The 17926-nt window shown below is 43.5% G+C and overlaps 1 protein-coding gene across 1 annotated transcript; it reads left to right on the top strand.

Annotated features, from left to right (window-relative positions):
- Positions 1-1311: 1311 nt before the first annotated feature.
- Positions 1312-16850, top strand: LOC118405954 (mucin-5AC-like). Its single transcript, XM_035805807.1, has 14 exons — positions 1312-1390; positions 5111-5353; positions 5539-7671; positions 8120-8230; positions 8835-8936; positions 9478-9597; positions 10409-10503; positions 10548-10666; positions 11393-11485; positions 11958-12241; positions 12858-13037; positions 15052-15283; positions 15879-15997; positions 16609-16850. Exons 1-14 carry the CDS (start codon positions 1312-1314, stop codon positions 16848-16850), a joined length of 4152 nt encoding a protein of 1383 aa, XP_035661700.1.
- Positions 16851-17926: the final 1076 nt, after the last annotated feature.

The following is a 17926-nucleotide window of genomic DNA, read 5'->3' as shown; positions in this document are numbered from 1 at the left end:
TCCCTGTGTTTCCGTATAACTTCAGAACATCTTCATGGATTGTAATGATATTTGATAAGTCGGTACCGAGTGTTAGAAAAGACGGTTAAAGTCGATTTTTGGCCCCGGCCCCTAGCGATTTTCCTTGCTACAGCAGCAGAACTTACAGTTTTTGTATATTTTCCTCTGGACCTGCGGTGGTCTTTGTTTTATGGGTGTGAGATAAACTCTAATGAAATGAAGGATTCGGGTAAGAGCCCTAGCAGTTTGATATGGAACTGCAAGGATTATTACTCAGCCCACAGCACGTAAATTCTTTAGTTGGCATCCTCTGCAGACTACGAAAATAAAACAATGGCGAAAAAAAGATGGGTAAAACAACAAGATGGCTAAATTTTCATACTAAACATTGCAACAAGAATTGAAGCAACGAAACATGGCATCAAAGCCAACAAGGCATTCATTCCTTGAATTGACGGGACGTCAAGACGTGAGCTGGTGTATAGTAAAATTGACACTTCTTGTGTAGTAGACTGGTATCATTTACCAAATACACTCATGGCTTCCATATTGGTTCCACTTTTACAACTATCCATCCAGTTTTAGTTCAACAACTACACTCATGGCTTCCATATTGGTTCCACTTTTACAACTATCCATCCAGTTTTCCTTCAACAATTACACTCATGGCCTCCATATTGGTTCCACTTTTACAACTATCCATCCAGTTTTAGTTCAACAACTACACTCATGGCTTCCATATTGGTTCCACTTTTACAACTATCCATCCAGTTTTAGTTCAACAACTACACTCATGGCCTCCATATTGGTTCCACTTTTACAACTATCCATCCAGTTTTACTTCAACAACTACACTCATGGCTTCCATATTGGTTCCACTTTTACAACTATCCATCCAGTTTTCCTTCAACAATTACACTCATGGCCTCCATATTGGTTCCACTTTTACAACTATCTAACAAGTGTCATTTCTAGAACTACAATCCCATGATGGCTACCTCACTTGTGTCTTTTCTACAAGTATAATCATTAAGCTACATTTGCTCATTCTGGTAGTCTCCAAAGAAGACTTTCTTTCTGAAATCAGTCCGCTGGTAAAGAGCGCGCTCATATTATTATTAAAATTTACTTGCTTTGGCCTTAGATGATTTTTTTCCACTAGTTCATTCTAGTGACGCTGGAGAATAGAGATGGATGTCACGTGAAACGCCCAGAAGTAAATAACGTTTTTATATCCTGTTGTAGAGATTGAATTGTATCTAAATATATACTATTGCTGTTCTTCTCGACTAGCTAGTGACGTTGTCCAACATGGACACCAGACGAGGCTTTGGACTGTGGGCTATCAGTCTGATGCTAATCTTCATTACCCAACCCCTTCTACCTGAAGGTGAGAAATGGTCTTACTTGTTATATTTCAGCCATACATAGTATGGTGAAATATATTGTATTCGTAATGTTTCTTTCTTCTTTCTCCTGTCAAATCTTCAAAGTGATTCATCTCCGCCGTTCCTGGAACGAATGACCTGAAATTTGGCACAGGGGTAGAATGGGCCAATACCTTGATGCTTTTTTCTCAGTTTTTTCATATCTGCCTCTAAAATGATTTTATTGAGATTTTTTGGTCAATTTTAGACCAAAACTGTATATTTTGGCCCCTGTACCCTGGTATTACAATCAAATGAGCTGAAATTTGACAGAGATGTGCCTTAATAATGCCCCCATATGAATTTGATAACACTTTTGGTGTACAGTACAACAAAATGCTTATTTTTGCGATTTTTTGACCAATTTTTGACCAAAAAAGGACACTTTTGGCCCCTGTACCCTGGTATTACAACCAAATGAGCTGAAATTTGACAGAGATGTGCCTTGATAATCTCTTCATATAAATTCAATAACACTTTTGGTGTACAGTACAACAAAATGCTTATTTTTGCGATTTTTTTACCAATTTTTGACCAAAAAAGGACACTTTTGGCTCCTGTACCTTGGTATTGCAACCGAATGAGCTGAAATTTGACACAGATGTGCCTTGATAATCCCTTCATATAAATTCAATAACACTTTTGGTGTACAGTGCAACAAAATGCTTATTTTTGCGATTTTTGGCCAATTTTTGACCAAAAAAGGACACTTTTGGCTCCTGTACCCTGGTATTACAATTAAATGACCTGAAATTTGGTATAGATAGGCATTAGATACTTGGTAACAAGATTCAAGTAAAATTTTTGACATAAACAACTTTAAAATGATTAATTTTGGCACTTTTCTGAGGGGAAATTTGTTTTCTTTTGGCCTCCTGACGTGACCTTCCGTGACCCCGCACAGAGCCACACCTGTGCGCGTCAGCCGGAGAGTTAATTGAATCAAAGACCTAGCCAATCAGCGAAGAGGAGGCCAAAGGCTAATTAATATTCATAAGCGGGGCCTCATGATCCCGTATATAGCAGTGTTCCCGCCAGTGGGAGCGAAGCCCGCCTAAGGCTCTCGCATTTTAGACTATTCAGAAGGCTTTATATTGTATCAGTTCTTAGGGGCATATCTATGATAATCGCAGCAGTCACTTAACTTCTCTTCAGGAGTTTAGCGTAACACTATTTCAGGTCAAACCGTCAAAGGCAACTAAAAACAAACTTTAACGTTACTGAGTTCAACAGTACTTATAACTTGTTATCCGAAGTTGAAACGCTAGCGATGGTATTTTCGCTGCGCTGTTAGCTCCGTGCGACTGTTGTTGACGGTCTTATAACGGTATATTTTGCACGCCTGTACCCTGGTATGAGTAACATTTGGTATAGATAGGCATAAGATAGTTGGTAAAATGATCCAAGTGAAATTTTTGGCATAAAGTACTGTAAAAGGCTTAATTACAGCACTTTTTTTGGGGGAAATTGGTTTTCTTTCGTTCTCCAGGTCATGACCTTTCGGACGTTCACCCCACAGAGCCGACATCTGCACCTGCGTCTAGCCGGCAGGAAGAGTTAATTCAATTAATGGTTCAGCCAATCAGCGAAGAGGAAAGCGAAGGCTAATTAATATTCATAAGCGGGACCACACAATACGTTAACTTGAAGACTCAGGCCGTACAGACTTCTCGCCAGGATTTTTTCAAAGCGTCGGACAGGGGTCCGGGGGCCACCGAATGTCCCTGGCGGGGTCCAGGGGCAGGGCCACTGTGGGGGGGACCCAGGTGGGCGAAGCCCCCCCGGAAGCTCTTGCATTTTAGACTATTGAGAAGGCTTCTTTTATCAGTTTTTTAGGGCCATATCTACGATAATCGTAGCAGTCACTTACTTCTCTTCAGCAGTTTGACTTTAGAATATTTCGGGTCAAAGCTTCAAAGACAACTAAAACCTCATAAACAACAAACTTTACTTAGCTCAACAGTATACAAAAATATTGTACGGGTTGCCATCCTTAGTTGAAGCGCTTATTTATAGCGCTAGTATCTTCGCTGCGCCGTTAGCCGCCGTGCGACTTTTGTTGACGGTCTGATATCCCTACGTCGCCGCCTCGCTGATATTCCCACGGACATTTTTCAAGAAAAATACCCAGCAAAAACGCTGTTCTGCGTCAAATTCTATTCTATAAAACATGTGGGACTCAGTGTTACAGTCTAAATATTTTGTAGAAGCACCGCTGTAGGAAAGAAGGTCCAAGCAATGTAAAACATCACGTAGCATGAAGTTCGCTGTCAACTGGCACACAGCACATGACTGTTTGAAACTCTAAGTCTAATCAACAGCCGTGTTTGATTGATAGCCGGCGGTCCTTTGATGAAGTCGGCGAAAGGTGCGTTAGTTAGAAAATCTGCGTTTAGTTTTGATACGTAATTATAAGTTAGACAGTGGCGAGAATGATTATTTTCTCATCAATATTTCTCTTCAGAATTATTTGAACTTAATTATACATCTAAACAATTGGCTTACCTGTGCAATGTTTATATGATTAATGATCAGTGTACTGAAATCATGTGTAACGTATGGCTCCTAGTCAATAGATCAGCATTTTTCTCTATAGTGACCACCTGTCTATAGTGGCCACATTTCTATCACTGGACTGGAACTTGCGAAAACTGCTGTATTTTCTCCAGAGCAAATGTATGTGTTCCTTGTGCTGTTGTTGTTTGACATAAACTTTGAACATTTAAATTGTAAGTAACTTTAAACTGCCAGAGTTTCAGCCCAATAAAACACTCTCAGCGCCAGGGTATGAACAGACTGACCAGACAGACGAAAATAAATCCTCGAACAAGGTTCAATCGTATCTTCCGGGTCTGGCAGGACTGAGTTGTTAAACTAAAATAAGAATAGGCTCGATGGCTGATTGCATACAAAGTAAAACAGTTTAACAGTTTTACAGCTTGAAGAAAACAAACGCTCCTACAGTACCTGCACCTGCTTGATAATTATTAAATCGTATGCCCTACTTGAATAAAAAAAGTTCACTGCAATAATAAATGTACCGACATCACAAGGAGCTTGTACTTTTTTAAAACTTACACCTAGTTATCGTACTGAAAATTGTTAATGACATTACATGAAGTCATTCAACAATTTTCAGTCATGATGAAAATTTTCTAAATGGAAGGTGTGATTATTGTCATTTTCTGAAAAATAGAAGCAAGCTCTATCTTTACCTGGAATCAAGTCACAATACCAGTCCACTTTGGGGGATAATGTACTGTTAAGAGGATGTTCCATTTTTGCGCAGGGGTGATTTGGAACAGTCCAATGTTGCGTGGGAAGGGGTATGGCTGAAATATGCTGTATTTGCTCTTAAGCAAATGTCGGCCTTTCTAGTTAGATAAGTAGTATCCCTGTAAGGGTCTTAACAATACCACTGTACAATAATACTGTATGGATTTTACAATGGTAACATCACACTGAACACCAGTCCTGTAGGGAGGGTAACATTTACCCAGGACAACAGTCCTTATGCTTGAAATGTTAGCATTGGTAGATAATGATATGATTTGTCTTCGAAGCTTCATAACAAACGAGCAAGGTTGTTAGGGACCAACATGCTATTGTTATCAAAGTATTACCTATTACTCGTTGCTAAAAAGATATTCGTGGTAACTATGCCCTCTTTCATTTGCCCCAAGCCTGCCAGACAGGGGATGGAACATCTTACCGTGGAACAGTCTCTGTGACGGAATCAGGCAGGACGTGTCAACACTGGGACAGTCAGACACCGCACCAACACAACGCCATACCCGCTAATTATCCGTCACTTGGATTGGAGCAGAACTACTGCCGGAATCCGGATGGAGACCCCTCTGGAGTTTGGTGCTTCACCACGGATCCGGAACGGCAATGGGAACATTGTGACGTGCCTGCATGTTCCGGTAAGGTCCGAATCTATAAGGGTGGGTACTTTTACATCTAATGGGATCAACAATTTACATGCACCATCTGACATTTTCCGTAGATGTGATATTGCATTATAAAGAGAACAAAGATTTGTTGCTGTCACCAGCAGTAAAATGTTGTTGATAACATGTATCAAACATAACTAACTTGTTGCTGGTAGACCCAACTGAGCCATCGGCAAACCCGACCCAGTCACCGACAAACCCGACTGTGTCTGCGGCAAACCCGACTGTGTCAGCGGCAAACCCAACCCAGTCACCGACGAACCCGGCTGTGACACCGGCATACACGACCCAGTCACCAGCAAACCCAACCCAGTCATCGGCAAACCCTACCCAGTCACCGACAATCCCGACTGTGTCAGCGGCAAACCCGACTGTGTCACCGACGGACCCGACTGTGACACCGGCATACACGACCCAGTCGCCGGCAAACCCGACCCAGTCATCGGCAAACCCGACCCAGTCACCGACAATCCCGACCGTGTCAGCGGCAAACCCGACTGTGTCAGTGGCAAACCCGATCGTGTCAGCGGCAAACCCGACTGTGTCACCGACAAAACCGACTGTGACAACGGCACACACGACCCAGCCACCGGCAAACCCGACTGAGTCACCGACAATCCTGACTGTGTCAGCGACAAACCCGACTGTGTCAGCGGCAAACCCGACTGTGTCAGCGACAAACCCGACCGTGTCAGCGGCAAACCCGACTGTGTCACCGACGAACCCGACTGCGACACCGACAAAACCGACTGTGACAGCGGCATACACGACCCAGCCACCGGCAATCCCGACTGAGTCACCGGCAAACCCGACCCAGTCACCGACAATCCCGACTGTGTCAGCGGCGAACCCGACTGTGTCATCGACAAACCCGACCCAGACAACGGCAAACCCGACCCAGTCACCAGCAAACCCAACCCAGTCACCGGCAAAACCGACCCAGTCACCAGCAAACCCGACTGTGTCACCTGCAAACCCGACCCAGTCACAGACAGACCCGACTCAGTCACGGACAAACCCAACCCAGTCACCGGCAAACCCGACCCAGTCACCTGCAAACCCGACCCAGTCACCGGCAAACCCGACTCAGTCACCGGCAAACCCGACCCAGTCACCAGCAAACCCGACCCAGTCACCGACAAACCCGACCCAGTCACCGACAATCCCGACCCAGTCACCGGCAAACCCGACCCAGTCACCGACAGACCCGACCCAGTCACCGGCAAACCCGACCCAGTCACCGGCAAACCCGACCCAGTCACCGGCAAACCCGACCCAGTCACCGACAGACCCGACCCAGCCACCGGCAAACCCGACCCAGCCACCGGCAAACCCGACCCAGCCACCGGCAAACCCGACCCAGTCACCTGCAAACCCGACCCAGTCACCGGCAAAACCGACCCAGTCACCGACAGACACAACTCAGTCACCGACAGACCCGACCCAGTCACCAGCAAACCCGACCCAGTCACCGGTAAACCCGACCCAGTCACCGACAGACCCGACCCAGCCACCGGCAAACCCGACCCAGTCACCTGCAAACCCGACCCAGTCACCTGCAAACCCGACCCGGTCACAGACAGACCCGACTCAGTCACCGACAAACCCGACCCAGTCACCGGTAAACCCGAGTGTGTCACCGACAGACCCGACCCAGCCACAGGCAAACCCGACCCAGTCACTGACAAACCCGACCCAGTTACCTGCAGACCCGACCCAGTCACAGACAGACCCGACTCAGTCACCGACAAACCCGACCCAGTCACCGACAAACCCGACTCAGTCACCGGCAAACCCGACCCAGTCACCGGCAAACCCGACCCAGTCACAGACTGACCCGACTCAGTCACCGACAAACCCGACCCAGCCACAGACAGACCCGACTCAGTCACCGACAAACCCAACCCAGTCACCGGCAAACCCGACCCAGTCACAGGCAAACCCGACCGAATCACCGACAGACCCGACCCAGCCACCGGCAAACCCGACCCAGTCACCGGCAACCCTGACTGTAACACCGGCAAACCCGACCCAGTCACAGGCAAACCCGACCGAATCACCGGCAAACCCGACCCGGTCACCAGCAAACCCGACTGAGCCACCGACAAACCCCACCCAGCCACCGACAAACCCGACCCAGTCACCTACAAGTACAACTCAAACCACAGGAGACTCTCACCAGACTCAAGCGGACCCAACCCAACCGCCGGGACCGACCCAACTACCAACAGACCCATCCCAGCTGCCGACGGACCCAATCCTGGCGACAACATACCCTACAGAAACGGGTAAATGTTAATGATAATCAATTCAAATTTGATATAATTCTACAAAACCAGTCAGAACTAATTGAATAGCTATAAAACGCTTTGAAGGACTTTGAGAGATGTTGATTTTATCAACAAGCTTTAAATCAGTCATTTGATTTTTGTCTGATCATTCCACAAAAGTTTGATATGGATGAGTCCATTTCTTGCATCAGGAGAATGATGGAGTGAAATATATTGCGTTTGCTTGCAAACATGTCCTTTCAAAATTGACATGTGTGTTTGGGGTGTGAAGGCAGGTGAATTATCATTATGATCATTGAAGCTTGGTAGTGTTCAAACAATGATTTTATGTATCGTATACGTCACATGCAAGTTAGACACTTCCATATAGAAAATATGCCATATCGTTTTATAAGTCACTTACTTAGTTTTGCCCCAAATTATATTTTCGGATTTTGTTTTGCAGACTGTCCCGATATGTACATGTGTGACAATGGCGAGTGTGTTGTGCCGGAGTACCGCTGTGATGGCCAATATCAGTGTGTTGATGAAAGCGACGAGGATGACTGTACTTACGGTAAGTGTTGGTACAAAAACGGGTCTGAAAAGGATAGCAATAGCTCTTCATGCCCTTATACATGGGAATTAGTGTACGAATAAAATATGTTAATGGCTGTTAATGGAAAACTGACATTGACATGGTAGTCCGACTTCTAAAGTGTCCATGTTGAACACACCAGAAGGTTCCTTACGGCGGAACATAGCATAAAAATGTGACCTTTGACCTTCAAGTGACAGCATCGGAACAGCATTCTTCTAGAGCGTTCCGGACAAGTACGCCGTATGGTTTTTCAACATGATAAAACTCCAACATTACCTGCAGCATCCAGCTCGAATATGCTAACAATTCTAAAGGAAAAGATTTCTTTTCCCTTTGTTTGAAACAGGTTTTTCCTTTGTATGAAAACAGCTGTTTCAGTAGACTTAAAGTTGACTTTCTGTGTCTGAGTTAGATGTGACATTTGTCAAAAAATGACGGCATTGTCTGTTTCTGTTAATGATATTGTCCCTAAAATTGGAGTGTAACTTTTCAACACCAGCACCTTTTACCCAATCCTTTCGTTGAATATTTTATCAGTTTTTGAACATGGTTATCTGACAGTTTCTTGCACTTGATTCAGCATGCAGTAAAGAGTTCCAGTGTGGAAACGGCCTGTGTAAACCGACCTCCTGGGTCTGTGATGGGGAGGACGACTGTGGAGACAACACGGACGAAACCGGCTGTGAGTATCCAGCATGCCAGATTTCATTCTTCAGGTCCTAGAAGGAGAATTCCCCTTTATCTCTAATAGTAAGAAATGAAGACATTGTTACGCGTGTTATTACAGTAGGCTGTGGATTATATTTCTATTCCATTCGGCAGCAAGAGGAGGCCTACGCATGTATTTAAATACTAGTATATAAATCCATATATCCACGCATCTATATATCTGTGTATCCATATATCCACATATCTAAATATCTATCCATCTGTCTCCCTCTCTCTATCTGTATGTATATAGAGAGCTTTAAACAGAAGAAGAAGAACTTTATTGCGCGATCTGTATATACATGGGAGTTTAACTATGTACTATTGCAAGTATCTAACAACTAAAATAATCTAATGTCATCTATCTATCTCTATCTCTCTTTCTATTATATATATACACATATAAGAGTGTTTGTGTGTGTACCCATCTCCTCCTTTCTCCTCTCTTCGCCTCTTCCCTTCCCGCTCTCCCTGTATATGGATGCATATATTATAAAACTCTTGTACTTCTGTAGGTACCTGTTCCAGCGAGTTCCAGCACGCATGCGGGGACGGATCCTGCTATCACGTGATTCACCGTTGCGATGGCTACAGCGACTGCGCAGATGGATCAGACGAGGACAACTGCGTGGCCTGTAAGATGGTTGCATTCATGCCCATGATTTATTTTTTTATCAAGAACATTATTTAGTGCAATAGTCCCAGAAATGTTCATATGAAAGTTGTGAAGATACTGAATTAACAAAAAGTAAACTTGTGTATGTCAATGAGGGTTAGCAAATAAGATTCGCAAGGTACACGTAACAGTTGCTCAAGGAAACGGAAACGGTCAGACGTAATACCTTTCGCCAGTCACTGAAGAAAGTCAGTGGATTATTATATGAAACCATTTTCAAAATCTATCCTGTTCCTTGTCAATGAGCAACTAAATTGCCTTGCAATCTTGTGTGTGTTATGAGCCTAGGAACAATGCAAGGTGAAATAGGTTCGTGGCGTCGGGCGTGGCGTAACTGGTAGAGCGTTCGGTTCGGAATCTATGGGTCCTGAGTTCGATTCCCACCGTGCCCCCGACGTTGTGCCCTTGGAAAAGGCACTTAACATGACTTTCCTTCTGTCTGTACCGTGTATGTGGCATTGTTAATATAAGTTACAAAACTTGAGTGCAGTGCCGCATCGTTCTCGTCCAAAACTCTGTCCAAAAGCAAAATAGAAAAAAAAAAAAAGGTGAAATAGCAGATTTTGGATACCGGACCATACTAATTCAGAACCATGTGCGTATCCAAAACATATCTATTCTGTAGCAATCTATCCTGTTGCAATCATGTTTATGTTATGAGCCAGTTATGAGAAGTTGCCAGGTCAGAAAGTTGATTCGGCATCGTTCAAAACTGAACCCGTGTCTCAAACAATTCGCAACCCCACGACATATTTGCTTCTTACTTGTAGCCATAGGCTGTGGCCTGAGAAACATCATGGATACAAACGGCCAGTCGAGAATAGTTGGAGGAGACACTGCAATTCATGGAGCTTGGCCATGGCAGGTTAGTGACAAGTGTTGTATCCCAGTCTCGTGTCTATCCCACAGACGGCTTGCAATGGGGACGTTTTCGGGATATCCCGGACACGTCCCGAACAGGAGAACTCACTGGAACTACGCATCCTGGATATCCCGTTTGCGGACGAATCTGAGATAAGCCTCTCTTGGTATAGAGCGACAAGTCTTCGTCTTTAGGCCACAGCAAGTCAAGTACATTTTATGGATATGTCATGATTGGCTACCATCCTGACAAGGAACACTGAGCTCCTATTGGATGAATTTTCATAGCGATTAAGAATCTTGATCTCCTATTGGTGACGTTAGAAAATGAGGTTATCTCAAGTTAGATGTGTATGACCACAAGCTTTTACCAGGAGGCCCAAAGGCACCAACAGCGAGATATTGTGTAAATCAGGCCAGTATGCGTAATGCTTTGACAGCTTCCAAGTGGTGTCAGTATAGTGAAGGGAGTCCATGTAAGATTTCGGTCCCAAAATTTAAAAACAAAGTTACCGAGAACACAGAACCTTCATGTGAATGACATGTGTATAACCAATTTTCAGCAAATTTGCATCATTATTCTGCATTCCTGATAGCGATGCTTGTGAAGTGTGTGCAGTCAAGCTGTACAAGGTCCACTAAGTGTCTTAAACCATCACTATACAGACCCTCCTGGTGTAAGCAACAACATACTGTAAACTGGAAGGTTTTCTGGGTTAGGGTGATTATTTAGGCACACTTATTAAGGCTTGCTAGATGAGGAACTCTATGGAGTTGATCTAACTTAAATACTATGTAAAGGTAGGGAAATCTACTTTCTATATTGTCATAATGTTAACCTTACATGATGTGCCTTCAATCGACTGAACCTTTTTGCTTAAGGTCCAATTCAGGTCGAACGACTATGGCACTCCGTTCTGTGGCGGTACCTTGGTTGCACCGGAATGGGTGCTGACGGCTGCCCACTGTCTGAAAGATTACCGCCGGTAAAGACCGTTTTTGTATGTAGAAACGGCTTGTGTCTTGTTGCGAAACGACTAACCTTGTGGCGAAATGACGTTGGCGAACTGACATTGTGGCGAAACGACCAGTTACCTAGAAATGGCAAAAGAAAGAGATAACTCAAAGAATGCTCTTTTGAATGTTGCTGAAGCTTGCAGAAATGTCTTACAGCATAAAATGCAGGAATGAATTTGGAGTCGTCACTACAAGGAATTGGATCTTTGAGTACACGTAAACATTCGTAACGGAAACTTAAAGTACTTCTTTCACGGAAAAAACGCATCATTCAGCATACTTTAGCCATCCGTAAAGATTGAATTTCGCCCCATGTCGAGACGTCGGTCTGGCTTCCGGGAAGAGTTCTCTAAAACATGTACCAGGAATTGCGTTATTATATATACTAATCCTTCGCCCCGTCTAACGTCTTGTTCATATGTTATCTCACATATTTTCCAGTCCAAACGATTGGCCAGATGTCCAAGTCCTTATTGGCAAGCACCTTCTGCAACATCCCGGGGACACTGACTCGGAGGCTGTCGTGGTATCCGTGCAAAAAGTGTTCTCTCACAAAGGGTATGACCCCGTCACAGATGACAGCGATATAGCCCTTGTGAAGCTGAACACAACGGTAGATCAGACAAGCAACTTTGTCAACTTCGCTTGTCTCGAAGACAACGAGACTACGAGATTCGACGAGAACTCGTACTGCTTTACAACGGGCTGGGGTGAAACTTATTTTGGTACGTACTAATTTCACTTACTGCTATTTTTACTTTCTTAAAGCCGAGGTTTTGTAGTGACTGCAAGATAACTAGAGAATGTCCAGATAGATTGTTTTGATATTCAGTATCTGAGTAGGTTTGGTGAGTGTAGGGACCAATGGTTTCTTCAGAGTTTGACAAAGAATAACTCAAGAATGGCTTGATAGATAGACATGATTGTTAGTATGTAGATAGCTTATCGAATGATTTATATAGTTGTATACATGTCCCTCTTGGTTTTCTTGCATGAGTTTAATAAAAAAAGGAGGGGTACAGTTTTTGCCCTTTCGCAACTATTTTGGAACTGCATTGGCGCTTTGGTTAGAGACTGATTGAGTGTTGTGTTTTTACGCTACTGGATATTTAGCTGTGTTGCAATGTGTTCTTTGCCTTTTTAGTCGAATGGTCTATAGTTTCGAATTCTAACTTCTAGTGCTAGTGAAGCGATGCCACTAATTCTATTGAACTGATGATCACTTGAACTCCACCGGAGTATACTCCGAGTGGACTGGAAAACGCACGTGTAAACCCAGACAAAGTATCGATACAGATGCTCTACAGATGGATAATATTGTCTCTGTTGAATGTCAAATAGGAGGGCCACAGCCGGACCGTTTGCAGGAGTTGAAGATGGCGCTGATTCCAACAGCCGTCTGTAACGGGATCATCTCCTACGGCTCGGGACGGTTAACCGACGGGATGATCTGTGCCGGGCACTGGGAGGGTGGCGCCGACGCTTGTTCTGGGGACTCAGGGAGTCCTTTAGTGTGTGCAGGTGGGTTTGGTTTGGTTTGGTTAGGTTTGATTTGGTTTGGTTTGGTTTGGTTTGGTTTGGTTTGGTTTGGCTTGGCTTGGCTTGGCTTGGCTTGGTTTGGTTTGGTTTGGTTTGGTTCGATTTGGTTTGGTTTGGTTTGGTGGGTGGAAACAGTCCACCCAAGCTGACGCAAAATGGCTGGGCAAAATGAAATGGGCTAGTGAAGCCTCATTTTCGCGCGTCTCGCGAGAGTTTAAACTTTAAATGGGCGGGACAGGACGAGACTTTACATCTGGAATGACGAGTATTGTAAAGGGGCAGTCATAATCACACAAGCGTGTATATTAAATCAGCATTAGGGCATTATATTGCTTTATTGGTCATGCACACAGTAAAGCTGTGCTCACACACATATAATGGACATTGAGAATTGTAGATACGCGTATTCGGCCATACCGTGCGCGTGCCTGCGTGCCTAAAGCCGACACAAAACGAGATGCGTATACGAGGTGCGCATTCGGTGTTAAAAACATCACGGCGCAGCGACAGAAATACAATTAGAGGGACGGAGAGTGCTTGTAAAGGGGCTTCACACGTATATTTCATGTAATACGACACGGAGTACTCCGTATCACCCAATGTACGACTGGACCGCGGAAAGGATCGCCCGACGGCCGAATCATGCAAACCCGTGCAAAAAAAGAGCAAAAGATGTAACATCAACTACACATTGCGCTAACAACTTTTTCAAATCGAACACAAGAATCAGGCAAAGGAGCTTTAATTTGCTGCAATTGCAGTAGTACTTTCTTGACGCGCAATAACCACAACACTTAACCTCGTCCAATACAGGTGCTGACAACCGCTGGTATGCAATAGGCATCACTAGTTGGGGAGATGGGTGTGCTGACAGATACAAACCAGGAGTCTTCACCAAAGTTTCTTCTTTCATCTCCTGGATGGACGATATAATGTCAACCAGCGGTCAAGTCAGTAAGTACAAGTCTTCCATTAGTCTCATGTAAAGGTTTAATGAAAGTTTATCTGCAAATTCATGCCCAGAGACTAGTTACAAGTACGCGCTGGAAACATAGAAGAAATGCATGTGACATTGAACAGCGATAAACACTATTGTAAAAAGAAGTAAAACATTATTTTGATAACCCGTCCTTAGGTTTATGCGGGAAATGACCTAATGGATAACATGAGGCTAACAAGTGACCTCGTCCGCTTCGCAGACTCGATCGTTCATTCGGTTACTATATGTCTTATGTCTCCGTAGGGAAAACGGGCCATAAACGATAGATATCATCATATCATGGCAGTAGAGTGCATTTTTCACAAATTCGAATGGGAAGTACGAAAAATATTGAATCTCTATGGCACCCAAGAGTAAATGTATGTGTTCTGAAAGACAACATTTGGGGAATACAAAATCAAAGAAATTTGCAAGATATCCTTACCTATCAACAGAGAAATGACCTTTACAATCCAGTACCTAAGTAGTGTCCCAGCCCCCGTGCAGACCCATGTCATGTGTAATTTCACTTTGTCATGATGTGCAGTAGGTACAATGTGTAATGAGTTTTTACATTCCTCGAATCAAGTACAACAGATTTTCAGAAACTCAATGCTACAGACAGATTTGATTATATATTCAGATGTAACAACTCCCACAATGCTAAAATAGGTAGATATGTAAAAGACTGCTTAGTCATAAGAAAAAAAGCCGAAACTCATAATTAGCCCCACTCGCTTGTAATACAATATCAATTATTTAGGCTAGCTCTTATTGTTCTAGAAATTAGGATGCCAAATTTCATTCTACATTCATAATCTGTATATGTACTATGTTCAATACTTGTTTTAGTAAGTAGGATGATAAGTTTGTTCTTTTTGCCATACATTGTACCGTGTACGATCGTTGCGCAATTAAGTTCTTGCATTTCAATGGAATACTAGTGATTATCTCCATCCGGTTACATCAAATTCGAAGATTTTTCTTATCGTTTATCTCCTCCTCAACGCACAACAGCACCAACTAGTGCTCCTGAATGTGGAGGTCTCCTGACGGCTCCACCTGGCGGTACTGTGACGTCGCCGAACTACCCCGATGTCTACGTCATCGACGCAACCTGTGAGTGGACAATCACCGTGGCGGAAGGATACATGGTTCGTCTGACTTTTGACAGCTTCAACATTGAAGACGGTCACGACTATTTGACCATCTACGATGGAGACAGCGACAGTGCTATGGAATTGCTGAGGTAATGGCCTGAACAGCCAAAAAGTCTTCTTACAGAGTAGAGCAGGCTAGATAATGCATAGAGTGATTCATAATGCATCTAGGTAATAAGATACGCCCAAAAGCAGTTACTCAAGCAACTAGGTATGCTTTTGGAAACGGTCAGACGTTTCAAACAACATCCGTTGTTCTTCGTCAGTCACACAAGAGAAATCTTGTTGGGGAGGGTTTTTCTATCCTAGCTGTGAATTGATATGCAAAAGAGATCTAGTTGAAGTACAGGGGCCACCTCTACAGAGGGGCCACCTGTCCATAGTGGCCACTTTTTGTTGGTCCCTTGGGTATTTTATCTACAAGTTGCCACCTCTATACAGAGGCCACCTGTCTATAGTGGCCAAATTTGTCCGGTCCCTTGAGTGGCCGCTATAGACAGGTTTGACTGTACAGGTTTACCCTAACTATGAATTGACATGCAAAAAGTAGGATGAAGACAAATTTTCAATAGTCCAAAAGTTACAAAGATAAGACATGTCAAGACTGTGTTGATGCAAGTGAGTTAATCTTGTTGTTTGAATCACAATAATAGTATACCATTGTTTTTTTATTTTTATTTCCAGCTTAACAGGTGAATTATCATTTAACCCCGGTCCCATCACCAGTGCATCTAACCAGATGTTCGTGAGGTTTACATCTGACTATAGCATCACGGCTTGGGGATTCCAGTTCCACTACACAGGTGCATGTAAACTCTTTCTTGTGAGCACTTTTGCATGCTCTGCTATCTTGATATTCTTATCTTTGGTAACACCTTTTTGGTGAGCCAAAAGTATAGTTTGCGACCGTTTAACAAGAATTCCCAAAATCTCGGAGGCACGTCAGGAATTTTTCTACAGGCATGTGTAGTTGCATCAGCCCTTTAGAGGAGAATAACTCGGGAATGGGTTGACGGATCTGGTGTGGTAAATGCATGTGCATAATTAAATGACTTTCCACATCCGAAAACCCAACCACTTTTATTTGTGGCATGCCATATATAGATTTTTCAAATATTTTAACCAAAAAAATTGTTTTTCCACAACCTTCATAGAAAAGACATGTAGCTCTTTGCCTGTTCATGTATTTGCCAATGCATCTAGTACCATTGGTCAAACGACATTGTATCTTTATAGTTATTATATATATACATATAAGATCGGACCTAAAGTGTAAATCAGTATTGCACGATGAAGGTCATTACTATTAATGTGGCAACCACAAAACATTTGTGGCAATCCCTGTACATTTACATGAAATAAAAAAGTAGTTTGACAAATCCGGACTAAATTGAAGATTGTATCCTTCCCTCAGACATAGCTGCACCGACTGTTCCTGAATGCGGAGGTATCCTGACGGTTCCCCCTGGAGGTATCGTTACATCACCGAACTACCCCTATGACTACTTCAACGATGCGACTTGTGAGTGGACAATCACCGTGCCAGAAGGAAGCATTGTTCGCCTGACGTTTGACAGTTTCGATCTCGAACACGGTTATGACTATTTGACTATCTACGATGGAGACAATGACAATGCAACTGTCTTGCAGAGGTAATTTCCTGAACAGCCCCTCCTAATACTTGTAGAGTAGAGCAGTTTAGGCGATGCGTGATGTGAAGTGCTAGCTTCAGAATTCAAGGCTTCAATATTTTTTTTTGGTAAAAGAACATTTGATTTCCAGCTTAACAGGTGAAAGGCACTCGTACTCCATCGCCAGTACATCTAACCAGATGTTCGTGAGGTTTACATCTGATGGAATTCAGACAGCATCGGGGTTCCAGTTCTCCTACACAGGTAAAGAGTTCGTTTACAGCGAGCGTTTTTGCTCCATATATGATAGACGAAGATCTATTGTACAATTTGTTTGTAACGGTATTTGTGACTTAAGCTAAGGGCACAACCTGTCGTACGTGCAATTTGTCCGTACGTTGTTTGGGAGGCCACTTCCGCCACGTATTTCTGAAAACGTTCAGGCTATACAGGGCACGCGCGTCGCTCGTACTGGCACGTACGGGGGGCCAATCCGCAGCCCGATGGCACACAAAGTTTAGCCTGCGCGTAAAGTTCTACGGCATGTCTGCGTGCTCCAAAATCCGTCGGATTCCCTACGAGTTCGTACGGAGGCGGTACTCACCAGCTACGGATCCCAAAAGATTGCCCACGTTTTGGCACGGAGACAGCACGTATTTGCACGTAAGGCATACTGTGCCCTTGGCTTTATATATAGTGGTCTTAGATTGTATCCATCAATTGGTTTGAGCTTTGGTATCAGTTAGGTCTGGACCTGTTTATATAGATTATCAGATTCTGGACACCTGGCGTATTTCTCTGGCACTGCCGGCAATGCTTCTATTACGCTTCGATACTATTAATTTTGTTCTTGTTATTGTCTATTCTGGACGGTTTTTCTTATAGCAGATACAGATTGAAACGTTGCATGATAAGGATTTATTTAGATCGTCGTTAAACCAGTTTATTTAGCAGTTTTTTGTGCTACCATGATTCATTTTCCCGAGTAGGGTTTTATATATATATATATATATATATATATATATATATATATATATATATATTGTGCAAATGAAGAGCTATTCTGCATAATGAATGAGAAACTACTATAATTCCATAGCA

The sequence above is a fragment of the Branchiostoma floridae genome, chromosome 18, assembly GCF_000003815.2.
Source record: "Branchiostoma floridae strain S238N-H82 chromosome 18, Bfl_VNyyK, whole genome shotgun sequence".
NCBI classification, from domain to species: domain Eukaryota; kingdom Metazoa; phylum Chordata; class Leptocardii; order Amphioxiformes; family Branchiostomatidae; genus Branchiostoma; species Branchiostoma floridae.
Note: the sequence above shows the minus strand (reverse complement) of the source record. Positions and strands in the feature narration are given on the sequence as shown.

Coding starts and splice junctions, on each gene's coding strand:
- LOC118405954 (XM_035805807.1), top strand. CDS start 1,312: ATGGACACCAGACGAGGCTTTGGACTGTGGGCTATCAGTCTGATGCTA. Junction 8,937..9,477: donor CAACACGGACGAAACCGGCT/GTGAGTATCCAG, acceptor GTACTTCTGTAG/GTACCTGTTCCAGCGAGTTC. Junction 10,667..11,392: donor TCTGAGATAAGCCTCTCTTG/GTATAGAGCGAC, acceptor GGTCCAATTCAG/GTCGAACGACTATGGCACTC.